Source organism: Rhinolophus ferrumequinum, chromosome 17 (genome assembly GCF_004115265.2).
Source record: "Rhinolophus ferrumequinum isolate MPI-CBG mRhiFer1 chromosome 17, mRhiFer1_v1.p, whole genome shotgun sequence".
NCBI classification, from domain to species: domain Eukaryota; kingdom Metazoa; phylum Chordata; class Mammalia; order Chiroptera; family Rhinolophidae; genus Rhinolophus; species Rhinolophus ferrumequinum.
The window spans coordinates 59340991-59357826 of record NC_046300.1 but is presented as its reverse complement, the minus strand read 5'-3'; the positions used below and the strand labels follow the sequence as shown (position 1 = coordinate 59357826).

The 16836-nt window shown below is 40.4% G+C and overlaps 1 protein-coding gene across 24 annotated transcripts in view; it reads left to right on the top strand.

Moving 5' to 3' along the window:
* MAGI1 (membrane associated guanylate kinase, WW and PDZ domain containing 1) overlaps window positions 1–15388 on the top strand; it is a 574001-nt gene extending 558613 nt beyond the window's left edge. For 15 of the 24 annotated variants that reach the window (XM_033131838.1, XM_033131835.1, XM_033131844.1 and 12 more), the window contains 5 exons: window positions 3761–3854; window positions 3988–4048; window positions 4911–5054; window positions 7677–7815; window positions 11844–13711. In XM_033131838.1, the coding sequence (XP_032987729.1) occupies window positions 3761–3854; window positions 3988–4048; window positions 4911–5054; window positions 7677–7815; window positions 11844–12598 (1193 nt within the window). In that variant the 3' untranslated portion in view covers window positions 12599–13711. Of the gene's footprint in view, window positions 1–3760; window positions 3855–3987; window positions 4049–4910; window positions 5055–7676; window positions 9592–9866; window positions 9956–11843 lie in introns of those variants that run through there. The other 9 variants (XM_033131852.1, XM_033131859.1, XM_033131851.1 and 6 more) reach the window with 4 other exon arrangements.
* The last annotated feature ends 1448 nt before the right edge of the window (window positions 15389–16836 follow it).

Below are 16836 nucleotides of genomic sequence, written 5' to 3'. Positions count from 1 at the left end.
GTCCCAAAACTTTCCAAATATTTATGGGATTCAAATTTCAAACACTTCCTTCAGATATCACATGCATGTTTATGCACTGAAATATTTATGAAAGGAGTGATTGTATCCTTTGTTGATTTGCTTGGCTTCGTAATGTGAATTCCGTCGGGGAGGCTAAGGATATTACGGTGGAAGCGAGGTTAGAATTGTAATCTCGTCACAGAGATACGTTGAAACTGAAGCTAGAAGCTCCTGTCAGCAGTTAGGGCCCTGATTTAGTGCAGCGCCGTGACTGTGGCTTGGGAGCTAGGATATGCTTTTCTTGATACATAATTGCTCTGGAAAGTGTGGTAATATCCATTTCCATTTTTCTGCGAGAGCTAAAGTAGCTGTGAACACTGCTTAATAAAAGATGTAGAGTACTTTCTGGACTGTATCATAAAAACAGCCATCTGTCCACCTTCCTTAGAGTTTTAAAAGTCCAATACAATGACACCCCTTCGTAATACCGCTGCTGATACCAAGCCCGTCTTTTATAGTTTTTCTCTTACAGGGAGCAAATTTTGCTTTGGGATAGAGCTATACATTTATGATAATGGGCTTCATCTCTATATTTTAAAAGCCAGAGAGAATTTCAGCCCTGAAAGTCTTGGTTTAATTCTAAATGAAGACTTAAAAAGTTGCTTCCACTTGCTCTCTGCCTTTTCTAAGCCTCAGTGTATCTCTCCGCAAAATGAGGGTACTAATTGCACCTATTTCATTGAGTTGTAAGAAGTAAATGAAATAATGCATGTGATAATGCACTTGGCACAGCTCTTAGCACACTGTAAATGATGAGGAAATGGTGGTGGTTCAGAGTAAGAAAACCAAGAAAATTCAGGGAGCTCAAATAGGCATTTGCATATTAAATGTTAATTTTTAAAACGCTTAAAGTTAAGCTTGAACCCAAAACAGATTTGCATGTAAACGGAGAAAATAACAAATGAAGGCTAGGAAGAAAATTAATAAAATAGTTTTTTGTTTATATGTGTATTGAGTAATTATCTGTTAATCTCAGCGATCATGAAAAGCAGCAGAAATAAAAATCTGATCTGAGAATGGGATCTAATCTGCCTGGAAAACTCTGGCTACCAAAAACACACAAGAACTACCAAGGGGAACCACCGCACAATTCAGTAATTAGAATCACTTTAATCACCAGGAAACATAGTTGGTATCCTGATGATGATTTCCCCATGGCCTGAACAATCTTGTGATTTCCCAGAGAGTCCCCGTAAAATTAATTACAATGAGCAATAACAAGTATTTTTAACGGACCAATACATGTATTTGTGAAACTTCTGGTGGATTATAATGGCAGGCTGTGCAGGCTTAGTCCTTTGTACTGACATAGTGGGTATACTTTATGAAATATCTTAACTTTATCACCTTGATTGTACCAGTTAACTGCAATCATACAAATGTACTCATATGCTTTTAATATTATGATAACAGTAATAAACACATGCTACCAATAAAAAATATGCCACTCACTTGGAGGGCAGTTTTTATGTGCCAGGAACTATCCCACGCAGTTTTCTCTCAGATAATCTTTGCACCAATTCTCTTAGATATCTCTGTTATCCCACACGTGCAGTGGAGGAAACTGAGGCATAGAAAGTTGAAGTAACTTTGCTCATGTCCCAGCCAGTAAATGGCAAACCTTGGGAGGCAAAGCCAGATAGTCTGACTAGGGAATCTGACATCATAACCGTTAAAGATAAACTGCCTCCCCATGAATTTGAGAAGCACCTCCTCCCCAACTCGGAGGGTTGCAAGGCATGTTGGCATGGTTACGGCTCTGAATCCACAGGAAAAGCAAACCACAGATGTGCAAAAACATTTCTATTCTACCCATTATTTCTCACTCTTAATTGACCAGAGGTTCCTTTTCCCTCAGAATCTATAAAAACTTTGGGTAAAACAGTATCAGAAACATTGTCCTAACACATGAACAGGATTCACTTCTCAGTTCCCTTGATCTAGTTACATTTTTTAAATAATCTCATACCTTAGCTATAAGAATCATGGGCTTGATGACTGGACTACAAACTGTTAAAGTCATAGTTCCACTTTCTCATTTTGCAGAGAATTTAAATAATTTATACAAGTTCCACAGTAACAAATACAAAATAGAACTAGTAGCAAGAGCCATCGCTGCAGTAAACGTGTATTGTGTATTGCATGTCAGATACTGTACTAAACATTTCACATACTTTTGTCCCAGAGAAGGGAATTAATGTCATCTCTTTCTATCCAATGAGGAAACTAAGGCACACAGCTAATGAGCAGGGAAAGGAGGATTTGAACCGGAGTTTGAATCTCAAGCCCATGCTTTTAACAACTGTGTAATGAAAACAACAAGCTGAGTGATATCCTTAGGAAATTAAAATGGAAGATAGAGCACAAGCGATTGGGATCTGAGGGATGTCAGTCACCCAGGACTGCAGTAAAGAGAGGGAGAGGTACAGTCCAGGTAGCCCAGTGCGGGTACTTAACATAGTTTCCCATAGAAACTTTGTTGTATGTGACGGGTAGATACACTTATTCGACAAACATTAGAGTGCCTCCAATGAACCGTAGGACTCCTAAACACTTCTAGACTTCTTGGCATACTGTGCATTAAATGGGCATTTCTAGGCAAATCTTAGAACCTAACCACCATATTCAGTATTTTCTTAAATAGCAAAGTTATTCCATGCTCCCAACAGTGAACCTAAACATAAATATTTAAAGTGCAGTTTGCTTATAGTTGCTTACTAGTTCCCTTGATCGCAATAATTTGTAAAGTAACATGTAACCATTACTATATAAATGATCACATGTTAATATATGCATGTTGGGGTGCAGTCTGTAGGCCTGCTCATGAATGTTTTCAAGATCTGGATCTCCAGTCTTCTAGAGATGAATGAGGCTGCTTACGAATGTGGGCAGTGGAGAAGAAAGTCAATTTACATAAGAATATAGTCATATTCATTATGTTAGGGTGGCTTCATGATTTATACAACTTGTATTTACAAACTCTGGCTCTAACAAATGCAAGTTTTAAAATTAATTTCTCATGAGTGATATTAGACAACATCTGTCAAGAACTCCACATTTTCAACTGTGCTTCATGAAAAGCAATGGGGAAGAAAGTAGATTGTGTGTGTGTGTGTGTGTGTGTGTGTGTAATAAGAGGTTCGCCCACTTCTAATTTTAATATTCACGTGAGGAAATCAAGCAGACTCACTAGATATTGCTGATAAACTGCAGGAAATGTTAGCAAAGATATTTATTATCAGCCTGTGACATTCTGGGCGAGAATTCTGGTGTGGCACAGTGTTTGGATGGGCGTGCTGTTTCTATGTGGTGGGAGAGGAGTGAGAGACACCTATCTTGGCTACAGTGTTAGAGGACCATTTTCTTGGGCAGACTCTGTTTCATCTGTGGGGATGTCTGGCTGGGAGGAGGGTAATGGAGGTATTATACGTGGCTCACATCATAGAATAGCTTAGAATTGTTCTTTAAACTCTTGTTTATTAGGTTGATGCAAAAGTAATTGTGGTGTAAAAGGTTAAAAACAACTGCAAAAACCGCAATGACTTTTGCACCAACCTAATAGAAACTCACGTCAGAACTGCTTGGAATGGTGCTAGAGAAGCCAGACTTGTCATTCAGATATGGGGCTTCTGCACACCTCCTGGTGTGACGATGTCTTCTCTGGGGGCCTCATTTTATGACATTCTGTCTCATCCTGCAGAGTCTTCGAATGCCACTTTGCTGACCAATGCAGAGAAGATCGCCACCATCACCACCACACACACCCCTGCTCAGCAAGGGGCCCAGGAGACCAGGTCAGACATGGCTTTGGTTTTTTTCTGTTAGTTAAAGGGAAAAATGTACCTCCTGGCAGGATGGCACTGGTCCTTGGGTCTTTCTCAGTTTCCCCAGGGGTTGTTCTCATGTTTATTTCTCTCACTTTGGCAGGAATTCCACCAAACCAAAGCCGGAATCTCAGTTTGAGTTCAAAGCACCCCAGGCAACACAGGTGAGGCCCGTTTCTCCTTTTTCTCTGTTGGCTTTGAATGTTTCCTTCCAGCTTTCTGAAGCTATTTTTACGAGATATCCTTTACAAGTTATCTTCAATTAAAAGAAATAACCTTTTGTGAAGGGATGTACTAAATATGTACTCACATATTTGGTTGTCTAGGAAATGACCTTTTACTACCTTTGAAAAACATTCCTAGATATCCTTTTCTAGGGAGAAGAAACACACAAAATAAAAGCCATAATTGGGGATCAATAGAAGAGCAAAACAGCTGATTTCTATCTACTTGTGCTATTCATAAATATATTTATGCCAACAAAATGTCTTTTTCTTAAGGTGTTTCTCAGACTTGTGAATTTCAGGGATCCATAGAACTAAATACCTGTCCTACATGGTGGTAAGGGAGGGTGCATAAATAATAGCAAGTGAAGTAAATTTGGGAAACATTGGGTGGAAGTTAATCGGTTCCTTTTTTGCTGGCCTTCTCAGAGCCTTTTGCTATCTTAATGCTGGATGCTGCTGGCATGTTTCCGGCATGAAACAGGGAGGCCAAACATCTAGCACTGTGCAGCGCAGTATCACGGAATGAACTTTCCTACCACACATGTAAATCGCAGCCTCACTGATTAAGTTTTAATACGGTCTGCAGGCTATAGGCACACTTATGAATATTTTCAAATTCTGGATCTCCAAACTTCTAAGGTTAATGGATGTTAATAAACAATTGAGGCTCACCAAGAGGGGGATAGCGATTGTGCCTTTTTGTCAAATCAGCACGATACAAATGTTTGGGAAGAGATGGAGAGAAATGGGTGTGGAGATAAGTTCTCCCAGAATGATTATATTTCATTTCTTGAAATAGGAGCAAGATTTTTACACTGTGGAACTGGAAAGAGGAGCCAAGGGATTTGGCTTTAGTCTTCGAGGAGGCCGAGAGTATAACATGGACCTCTATGTCCTGCGCTTAGCAGAGGATGGTCCGGCAGAAAGATGTGGAAAGATGAGGGTAAGTAGTAAGAGGAGTCCAGAGTAGATGTAAACATGTCATCTGCAGTGACTTGGACATTATGTGGCTGGAACCTTCTTGATCATGAGAATTACATTTTCTACAGTGTTCAATACACTCTCAATGCATGACTCCCACCCTGGGTGAATTTCTCCCAAAGCGTAGTTAGCTGTAGCTGCTCAAGTTAGATGAGTCCTTCCAACTCTTCGGAATTGAATGAAGGATTAAAATTACTTACAAACTTATTAAAGTAGGTATTTTCTGAATCCCATTACCACAGTTGTTATACTTAATCTCCTGTGGCAGACACATCACTTCATAAGAATCCTGGGTGTACCCAGATGCTTAGAAAGCAGGAAAGCCCTGTAGTTGTCCCATGTTTCCCCAAAAATAAGACCTAGCCGGACCATCAGCTCTAATGCTTTTTTTGGAGCAAAAATTAATATAAGACCCGGTATTATATTATAATTACCTATATTGTATTATATTATATTCCTGGTCCTATATATAACATATTATATAAGACCTGGTATTATATTATATTATAGTATAGTATAGTATAGTATATTATAGTATATTATAGTATATTATATTAATGTTATGTTATATTATATTATATTCCCAGTGTTATATTATATTAGACCCGGTATTACATTATGTTATAATTGTTATGTTGTTATATACGACCCAGTCTTTATTATATTGTATTATATTATATCATATCATATATTATATACCTGGTATTATATTATACCCAGTATTATGTTATGTTGTGTTATGTTATTATATAAGACCCGGTCTTATAGTAAAATAAGACCAGTTATCTTATATTAATTTTTGCTCCAAAAGACGTGTTACAGCTGATGGTCTAGCTAGGTCTTACTTTCGGGGAAACATGGTATAAGTTTTCGGTGGGGAGCTCCATTTCTTCTCTAGCCAGTCACCAACCATCTTACCCCAGCCTCAGGAGCATGTTGACTCTGCCTCTGCAAAGGGTTACTCCATGGCAGGCATATTCAAGGTTGCTCTGAGGTAGTCAAAGCTGCAAATTTTAAATATACACATGCCAAAAGTCCACTCTGTTCTGTTTAGATATCTAATATCTGTTATTGTGTATGAATGTGTTGTTCTCCTAGGCAGATAATTTTTCTAAAAAAGGAAAATCATCCCTTCATTATAGATAGGTCACGTAGATTGAGACATGCACATAGGGAGCAATTTGCAAAGAATTAAAAGCTATGAAGGGTCAGTCCAGGAAAGAAAAAAAGTGACCAAGGGTAGGGAACTTAATACTTAAGACACGATTTTTAAATTTCTTCAGATTGAATTTTTTAACGAGTTTTTGTTTTTGTTTTTTCAATTGGAAAAGTAGACATGTAGATGGTTTTAAAACATCAAACTGAAAAATGGTATGTAGTAAAAATATAGTTTCTAGTGTCAAACTGTCTACCAGTTTCTTATATATCCTTCCTTTGTGCATAAACATGCACAATTTGTACATATACTAGGCAAAATATAGTGGAATGTATTCCTTTTATTTAAATTTCAAAGACATGCTTTTCCATGTCTTTACTCACCTAAGTGTTTCTGACTGAATGAAATACCATTATCATGATATTTTGTACAATGCTGTAGTGATCACAAGACATATCTGACCCCCTTAGCTTGGTAGGCATAGGGTATTATCACCTCCTTCTACAGATGAAGTGAACTCTAAGAAGTTAAAAGGACTTGAGCAAGATCACTTAGCTAATAAGTGATAAAATTCAAATTCACGGCTTCAAAGTCCAAAGCTAGTGCTTCTCTTCTCCCTTTTAGAGTATAAGTTTCATGAAAGTATGGGTCTGGCCTGTCTCGTTCACTTCTTTATCTCCAGTGCCTACAATAGCAGCTGACACATAGTGAATGCAGCAGTCCACGTATCAGTCAGGATTGTGGTCTCATCTGAAGGCTCAGCTGGGGAAGGATTTGCTTCTAAGCTTACTCACAGGGTCGCTGGCAGGATGCAGTGCTCTTGGGCGACTGGCCCGAGCCCTCCTTCATTTCCTTACCATGGACTCCATATGGCAGCTCATAGCATGCATCAGAGTGAACAAGTGACAGACAAAAGAGGGCAAGTAAAACAGAAACCAAATAATATTGTAACCTTTTCTTTGAATTGACCTCTCATCACATGTGCCATATTCTGTGTGTTAGAAGCAAGTCACTAATTTCAACCCACATTCAAAGGGAAGGAGATTACACAGGATGTGAAAACAAGGAGGTGGGGATCATTGGGGGCCCCCCTAGAAACTGCTTACCATATCCTCCTTCCTTCAACAATGATTAATCCCCTTACTGCTTTATTATTTTTTTCCTTGGCACTTACACTATCTGACATACATGTATTTTTCTAATGTTCTTGTTAATTATCTTTCTCCCATTAGAATGTCATCTACATGAGAGCAGGAATTTGGGGGTTGTTTTAACTGCTGAATCCTAAGCAACAGAAGATTTCCTGGCATATACTCAATAAATATTTAATAAATCAATCGATAAAAGAATATTAAATCATAAAGCACCTCAGTAGCCGGTGAAACCCTTTTGTAATTATCTCACTTTGTTCTCTCTTGCTTTGGGCAGATTGGTGATGAAATTTTAGAGATCAATGGTGAAACCACCAAAAACATGAAGCATTCTCGGGCTATAGAACTGATTAAGAATGGTGGCCGCAGAGTGCGTCTTTTTCTGAAGCGGGGAGACGGCTCAGTACCAGAATATGGTGGGTCAAACTATGAAAACATTCCTTCCTTCCCTGGCATGACTCCATGAATTTGTCTCCAGAACTGCAGCAGGACAGTCTTTTTGTTCCCCCCATTCACCAGTGTCTTACCAGCCTTTCGCACCGTGTGATTATTTGCCTCGCTTGTTCTGAAATCTCTGCACATTTCATCCTTTTGCTTGCTTACGTGGACTGGGGCCTGGCCTAGGACAAGATCTGTATAGCCCCCTTTCTGATAATCAGAGAGAACATTTTGTCTAGTCCGACCAAGAGCGAAGGAATGATTGTTTGAACTGTGCCAAACTGTTTCTCAGATCCAATTGTTAGCACAAAATGACTCTACTCCTTTTCAGAAGCAGGAAAGCAGGTTTCCTGAGTGATATGTTGAGGCACAAATCTTCCTTTTTTTTCCTTGTTTGGTTACTTGCTGTCTTATTTAAGAGACGTGAAATTTTCAGATGATTTGGGGGCCTCGCTCACCTCCTTTATACTCTGTGTACAACACTTCTGCATCCACCCCACCAGTCCCTACCCCAAATCAGACCACCTGAGCCCACTGCTATAAAACAAACAGAACTGTTGATATGTTAGCCATATGTTTTTACATGATAAAGGATGAAATAGATTCCCAGTGCTCATCATGAGGGAAACACATTACTATACCTTTCCTATGGGGAAAGCCAGGTTATACATAGAGTTCCTTTGTCATATCTTTAGACATGATTTGAGTAAACAGCAATGATCTTTACATAGCTTAGTGTCCTGATGGCAAAAATATTGTATATTATAATAATTATGTCCTATTTATTTATTTGAGATTCTTGTTTAAAATTAAAAAAGAAAAAAAGCTATGCCCTAGATGTAGGGCTTTTCTTCCCAACCAAAGGTCTACAAAAGTTTCTATAGAAACTGTGATTGAATGGTCCCCATATACGTCAGTCCCCTTTATTAGGGATTTTATCTGTCACCCTCTTTTCTGAAAGTCATTCTGCACACTTCCCAGTTGCATTTTGGACTTGATAAGATCTTTAATTCAGATGCAAGGACAAGCTCTTTAATCCTCAAGGACAAGGATAACTCCTTCCAAGGACAGCCTTTCCAGGTGTTAGACATTAATACAGGTGCAAAATATGAGGGGCCCAGGGTGGGGGTTGGGTGGGTGTCAGATGAGGCCCCCTTAGGCATGGCCAACCACAAGGGAGGTATTCTGACAACATTAAGATGTTACAGCTGTGCACTGTACTAAACCACTGATAGGTGTATGGATGCCACTGAAATGTGTAACATTGTCTCCCTTTTCTGTCTTCCCTATGCTTCTGTTGGATGTGATATTTCATTTGAGAGTCACCGTCAGTAACCTGTGTACCTTCTCAAAACCTATGTCTGTTGCACTGAGGATGAAAATCCAACACTAACAAATGTTCTTTGGGCTAAAAATAAAGATCATTTAAATACTCGGTTTTCCAAGAAGGGTTGAACGTGCCAGGGTTGTGCTGCTGTAATGTCTCCATGTGTCATTTGGACTAAATCTAATTCTATTGATTAGAGTCACAAATGGGTTATAATATGTTAAGTTCCAATATTTTTCTGACTTGATTGGAACCTGCTTCTCTGTGAGGCTATTTTTGTAATGAGTTTTTTGTACTTAATTTAACTGCCGCGGTCTTCCGGGGTGGGGGTGGGAGGGAACTTTGTTCTTTTGTTGTTTATTGTTAATGCTCTCCTATGCCAGCCTGTCATTGTTCCAGTTGTTTGAAAAAAAAAAAAAAAAGAAAAAGAAAGAAAAAAGGGTGCATCTATTGTCTGGGTCCTCGAGTCACCTTATATGGCTGTCTAAAAACTTCACTGTTCTGATTGCGGTCTCTGCAGCCTTATTGAGTGTTGCCTTAGACTGTCTGACTGGACAAATAAACTCTCTTTGCCCTATGTTAACAAATGCAGATTTTTTTTCTTTCCTCTTTGTTATAGGGAATCTAAATGTTCAACTTTTTCTCTTTCTCTCTTTCTCTTTCTCTCTGACTGTTCTTGGTGCTGGGCCCTCCCTCCTACAGCGATGATACCTCCTAATATCGCTGCATGTATGAGAAATGAAAAGCTCGGGGAGGCTTGCTTCTACCTTATGGGCCATAATCAAACTACGGTTTGTAGCTCAATCAATACTAGGTGTTTCTGTGCTGTGGCCTAATTTCCTCATTGCTTCTGCTTAGCTCTATTTTGATATGTTTGGCAATTCATTCTGAGCACCCTGCGTTCTTTGAATTGTAAGTACATCACTGACCCTGTTGAAGTCTTGCTCTCCCTTATCTTAAAAGTAGGTGTAAAAAACCCCAAGGTTAGATTTATGATAGTGATCTAAGCAACCTTCCCTCACCCAAATCTTAAAATGACTTCGTGTTCATTCTGGTAGCATACCCAGCATTTAGAAAGAACAAATCTCTTATCACAGAGCTCTCACCTAGGTAGATAGGACTTTGCTAGATGGGAAGATGCGATTTCCGGCTTGATCATTATCCCACGGGCCAGATCCTGTCCACAGCCTGTTTTTTGTAAGTAAAATTTTAGTAAGTAGCACATTGGCACGCCCATTTCTTTTATGTGTTGTCTAAGACTGCTTTTACAGTGCCAGAGTTGAGTAGTTGTAACAAACTGTGTGGCCCACAAAGCCAAAAATAATGCATTCCTTGGCCCTTTACTAAAAACCTTGCCAAGCCCTCCCTGCTCAAAGCTATATTCCTGCTTTTGTTAACACCCACCCAAGTTTCTGGGAGATCATTCATGAAATGGATTGCTCAATGTTTACCTTTTTGCCTCATGCAAGATCCTTTCAGAGAATCCACTTCATCTCTGACTAGCTCCCTGGTTTGCCCTCCACGCTGCAGCACACCACTGCTGGTGCCTTACCTAAAATGGTATAATGCTTATGATTCGTTGGGTTTAGTTGTAGCAAAACATCCCTGCTTTGAAAAGAGCGCTCATAAATTCAGGATGCTACCTAAAACATTTCCAGTGTTATTTCAGATAGTGTATAATAAATAGCAGCCCTTGTATGTTGCCCTGCTTTTCAATCTGTAGAGAGCTCGACGTGGTAGGAAGCATTCCGGTGACTCCATGGCTCACAGATATAATTACAGCTGCTTCCTATAGCAGAATGAGAAATGCCTCTAAACTTAGAGGCTTTATCTGAACGCCATCTCATGTCAACTGACCGCCTCCTTTCCATTCTCTGTTATCTGTCAGAACACTCCACATTTTAAAAACAGTTCCTTAAATTTACATAAAAGTAGAGAAAATAGTTGAGTAACGTGCACAAAAACAGAGACAATGTTTAATGGACCCTCAAATTCCTGTCACATTTGCCAGTCGTCAACGTCGGGCGGCGTTGCCTCGGTAATCCCCTTTGCCCACCAGCCTGGATTACTTTTTTTCAATAGAAGTGTACTTTGCGTACAGTAACATGCATAAAGCCTGAGTGTACAGTGCAGTGAATAGTTTGCTTCTATGTGCACGTATTGCATCTACCCAGACCAAAACACAGACTATTTCCATTCCCCCAGAAAGTTCCCTCATGCCCCTCCAGGTCAATCGCCCAAATTATTTTCAAGCAAATTAAAACAAATATTCTTTAAAAGAAAATATTTTCTTTCATGGGGGCAGGGGAGGGGTGGGCAAGGGAGAAGGGTTGGTGGGTGGCAAAGAGGACAAGGGAGTTAAAGTGGGGAAGTTTTGATACTTCTAGACAGACTTACTTAGGCTGTGCCTTTCTAGAGTAACATTAATGACTGTTACAAGTTCGACACTGATCAGTGTCTCGGGTATAGAGAGCAGGAGACTAGACCCTGAAAGCCACAAGCACTAGTTGTTAACCCTAACTAGTTGCAGTTATACTTATCCAAGACTCCGTTGGCTTCGATTCTGAGGGCTTTAACAGTTGTGTGCTTGTTGTGACTAATGAGATCTCAAGTGTGGGCGTGGGGCCGGGGCCCAAGGCCCTTCTTACCAACCCGTCGCTCTCGTTCCTTGCCTTGCAGACCCCAGCAGCGACCGCAACGGCCCCTGCGCCGGCGCACAAGGTGTTCCGGAAGTGAGGGCGGGGCCAGCCGACCGCCGACAGCTCCCGTCGCTGGAGTCCAGTTACCCACCCGACCTTCACAAACCATCACCACACGGGGAGAAGCGGGCACACGCGAAAGAGTCCAAAGGCAGCAGGGAGTATAGCAGACAAGCCAGTGAGCATCACACCTGGAACGGAACTTCTAGAAAAGCCGACAGCGGGGCTTGCCGACCCAAGGACCGGGCGCCGGACGGACGCAGAGAAGCACCCGCCGAGCGGATGGTGACCAACGGCCCCAAGAGGAGGTCTCCCGAGAAGCGGAGGGAAGGCACCCGCAGCGCGGACACCACTTTGGAGAGGAGGGAGAAGCAGGAGAAGAAGAGAGAAGTGTCTCCTGAGAGGCGGCGAGAGCGCTCACCGACCCGCCGGCGCGACAGCTCCCCCAGCCGTCGGAGGAGGTCCCTGGAGCGACTCCTGGATCAGAGAAGGTCTCCGGAGCGGAGGAGAGGGAGCTCGCCCGAAAGGAGAGCAAAGTCGACCGACCGGAGGCGAGCCAGGTCCCCCGAGCGGAGGAGAGAGCGGTCACTGGAGAAAAGGAACAGAGAGGACAAAGTCGGCCCCCGAGAAAGGGAAGAGACAAGTGTGAAGCAGGATGGCGGCAGAAGTTCCAGACATCCCCCGGAGCAGAGGAGGCGACCTTACAAAGAGTGTAGCACGGACCTCAGTATCTGAGCTCGGAGTCACATTCCAACCTTTACCGTGTCAAAGGTTCTAAGGGGAAGGTCACAAACCTGAAATAATTTAGTTTCTTACTTAGATGAAGCATCTGACACCTGATGATCCTATAAATAGCAACAAACATTTTATGCATTTGAAATCTTATAAGAGAAAAATATATATGAAAAGTGTTGTGCCTGATGTATAATATTAAAAAAAAAAAGTATTTTTAAATGCATACTTTTTTGGAAATTATTTGCCAAATGCTGCCCCAAAGGGTTATAAATTTTGTTTCTACGTAAACTGTAGAATTGTCAAGAATTGTTCCCCTTTTTTGGGCAATCTTTTTCTCTCCTGGTTAAATAGGGCTGTTGATCATTTTCTCTTAAGTAAGGGAAATTATTGATTAGGTTTAATTTGATACAAACTGTTATGTAATGATGTAGTGCTATACTGTAGTTAGGAGTTTTTCTTAAAAAAAAAAGGCAAAAGTTATATTTGTAAAAGCTGAGGACTCTTTGGGATGGGTTAGGATTGCTGCTGATCCTAAAATCAAGCAAACTATATGAAGAGACTACTATTGCAGATGAAGGATATTTATAGCTAACCTACACAATACAAAGAAATGTTACGTTCTCAAGTCATAGTTGGTTCAGAAAACAGTTGGCATTCTCCCTGGCCACAGAAAGGCACAGAGAGGAGGAGGTTGGCGGCCATTACCCTAATGCAGCCCAAGCACCGATGGTCAGGTTTATTAGCATTACCGACACCTAATAAGATCTCATTAAGGCAGTTCCATCACAGCTTTGCTCAACTACTGGAAGGAGTGGACAACCAACACCTTCTGTGTTGTCTGATTTGAGGCTGAATAGTAGATGGGGAGTGGGAGACGACGTGCCCGGTGTGAAGGAGCCATAAAAATCCCCAATATAGAAAATATGTTCCTCTGTTTTAGCATAAGCCCAGGATTGCCCTTTGCAAAATTGGGGGGGAGGGAATGGGGTTGGTGGAAGTTACCTGTCTGTTGATATTTAAAGAAGTGAGAGGGTTGGAGGTGCTTATTCTGAGAAACGTCGATTTCCCTTTGAAACCCTAGTAGTCTTCAGGATGATTGAAGGGGAAAGAAGGATTCTAGATCTAGTTGGCAAACTTACACCCTGGTGACCCTGTCCCTTGAATTTTTGGACAGCAGAACAAAACGATTTTTCTTTAAACAAAAACATTCTTTTGCTATTCCACAGCAGGTGTGGTTGGGTCGGCTATAGCCCCAAGATGTGGTTGAAATGGATTACTGCCTAGCTGAGCCAAAATGTTTGCTTGTACCTGTTGGACCACGACAGCAAACTGCTGCTTACAATGCATTGTAGATTTCCGTAGTAATGTTGTGCATTTTCCATACAGACACAAAACTTCGAAAGTCAATCACTGTTGTTCTCATGGTACTGTTAAAAAAAAAAAAAAATAGAAAACCAGCCGATCATTGTGTGTACAGAGTTAAAAATTGTAATTAATAGAGCCTGTTTAAAGAAAACAAAAAAACAAAAAGCTGTTGCCTTTTTTTCTTGTATAAAAGAGAATTTATGACAAAAAAATTTAGCAGTGAGGAATGTGATACGTGTTTATATTTCTGAATATGGAACAAATTGATTCATTTGGATATATTTTAATGTAAACTAAATCAGGTATGTAAAGCTGTTTTAAAATGGGAGGCTATATAAGTAACTCTCTAAAGCTTTAGTTGGTTTGAATATCATCATTTCCTCCATGGTGAGCCTGCTTGTGATTTATTAAGCACTTGTTTGCATTCTGTTCTTCACTCATTTCTTGCAGTGTGCTATGGACATAATGCTGTTTCTGTATCGATGAAAAGCAGTATGTGGGCCAATCTTTTTATAAAACACTATGCATATATAAATATTACATTGTTCATAGCTTTATTTGACTTATGGGTTTATACACAACATTAGAATGAGTAGCTATAGTTGTGTGGACATTCAAAACACAAGTTCCTTTCGTGGAATAGACACAATGAACATTCAATAGCTAAAGAGAGGGGGAAAGTCTGACTGCTATTTTTCTTATCGAAGTTTTTCATACAAAGCATACATTAAGCTGTAGTAGTAATGGTGAGGGAGAATACAACTGAATAATGATGTTCTTTTTCATCCATTTCCTAAGAGCCAACTTCGGGATTTTATTCCTAAGGTTCCCCTGCTAGGAATTTTCTCACTCTTTCTAGCACAATCTGTGATGTTAAATGATGCTCTCAACTGTGGTCCACAGTTTTAAATAAATGAAATCAAGGTGGATTTTTGGAGTACTTCCTGAAGTTAATATCTTGATGTCTTTCTTGTTGTCAGAGATGACATTTGACATTTTAAAATCTGTGTGCTACCCACCTGGGCTTGTCTCAGTCTGTGAAGACTTTCGGTGTGGCAGTTGCATCGGAATTCCACACATCAGATTTGCTTTGGAAATGTTGTACTGTACAGGGACTATGCATTAAGCAGAAACATATAGTTTTCTCTGAACTACTGTAACCTTAAATTGGAGACTGATTATTGTGAGCCTACTTTCCCTAGTCCCCCGCTTCATGTAATTGTCTTGATGAGAGAAGGTGGATGAGTATTTTGTGTGATGAAATCAAACCATTTAGGAATGCCCCTCCCACCTATTACACAGTGGATGCCTGGAAGAATGTTGCCGGAAGAACTCAACACCCTACCTGTATTTTTTAAGTTTCTTTTGTGAAAGATTTTTTAATGCATTTTTACTGTAAAAATACATGGAAATGTATGCATTCCATAACCACTATTGCTTCTGGATTGGTATCTTTCTTGTCTCCTTGTCTCAAATGTATCAAGGTCAAATAATCAACTGAGAGTGTCTGGCTCCAGCTCGATGAATATACCGTTCTGTTGAAAGAAGGAATCGTGCCTTGGCTTAGTGTAGTGCCCTGCTTCTGGCTGCCTCATCATCACTGCAGAGCCTGTTAGAAATGCAAGCTGAGGCCCTACCCTAGACCTACTAAGTCAAAATGTGCATTTAACAAGATCCCCAGCTAATTCATGTGCTCATGAAAGTTTGAGCAGCATGGTAACACATGGAACCCTGGTAATGAACCAAAACCTGCCAAACAAAGAGCTTCATCACTTCCTAACTTTGATCTTGGGCAAGTTCCTTAACCTCTTTTTAAGGCCATCTTTAAAAGGCCACACCTCATAGACTTGGTAAGAATACATGCAAAGCACTTAGCACACCTCTGACAATCGGGAAAATCCTAAGTAAAAGATGCTTTTTTTTTTTTTTTTTTGGCAGGGGGAGGATTTTCTAAATGGTAATCAGTATTCTATTTTTATTCTGGTTTATTTTCCAATCAAAATGAAGAAATTTCTCTACTAAAATGGGGAAGAAGACCTTCTGTTTTAATTATAAACGAACAATGTGGCTAGGGATTCCAGGCGGGAATTCCCACCTGTTCTCAGGAATTTTTTTCGCTTTCCCATTCCCGAATCCCGAGATATAAACTGTTTTCTGTTCTCCACAATGAATCGTTCACAAAGTGACGGCCGTTACTACCAACCACCTGGGTTCAAGGAGCCAATATTCCTGGTTTCCCGACCAACTTTTCTCAGGATTCGGGATCGGGAAAGCGAAAAAATTCCCAAGAACGGGCAGGAATTCCGGCCTGGAAACCCTAGCGATAAATAAGAAAAATGTCTAAGAGATACATTGTGAGTAGTACTTTTATTTCCCATTGTGGGTATTCCTGGGTTCAAGGAGCTGATTTTCCCCATTTTCCGACCAACTTTTCTCAGGATTTGGGAACGGGAAAGCGAAAAAAAATTAGAATGGGTGGGAATTCCCGCCTAGAAACCCTAAATGTGGCTCATGCCGCTTCACAAGTATAATTACGCTTACCAGTGTTTTGAAATACGAAACCAAAAGGCTGTGCTGTCAAAGTTAAGACAAAAATAGTCTCCAAGCGTGACTCTTGTAGATAGAGATGTATGTGGAGTTAAACATACTCCAGCTTGTCACACAAGGGTAACCCATTAGTGAGCGATTTAATGTCTGTCCAGGTTGATCATGTACTTTATAATGACCTTCGAATTTCCCTTACACAGTTATTGGTTGTTCAGTATGACTTAGTGGTTAGGGTTTTTCTACAGAACCTAAGTTCCTGGGCATTCAAAAAGGTACTGAGTTTAATAGTAGGTGTTCTCCTGTATTTTGCTTTATTTTGTCACGAA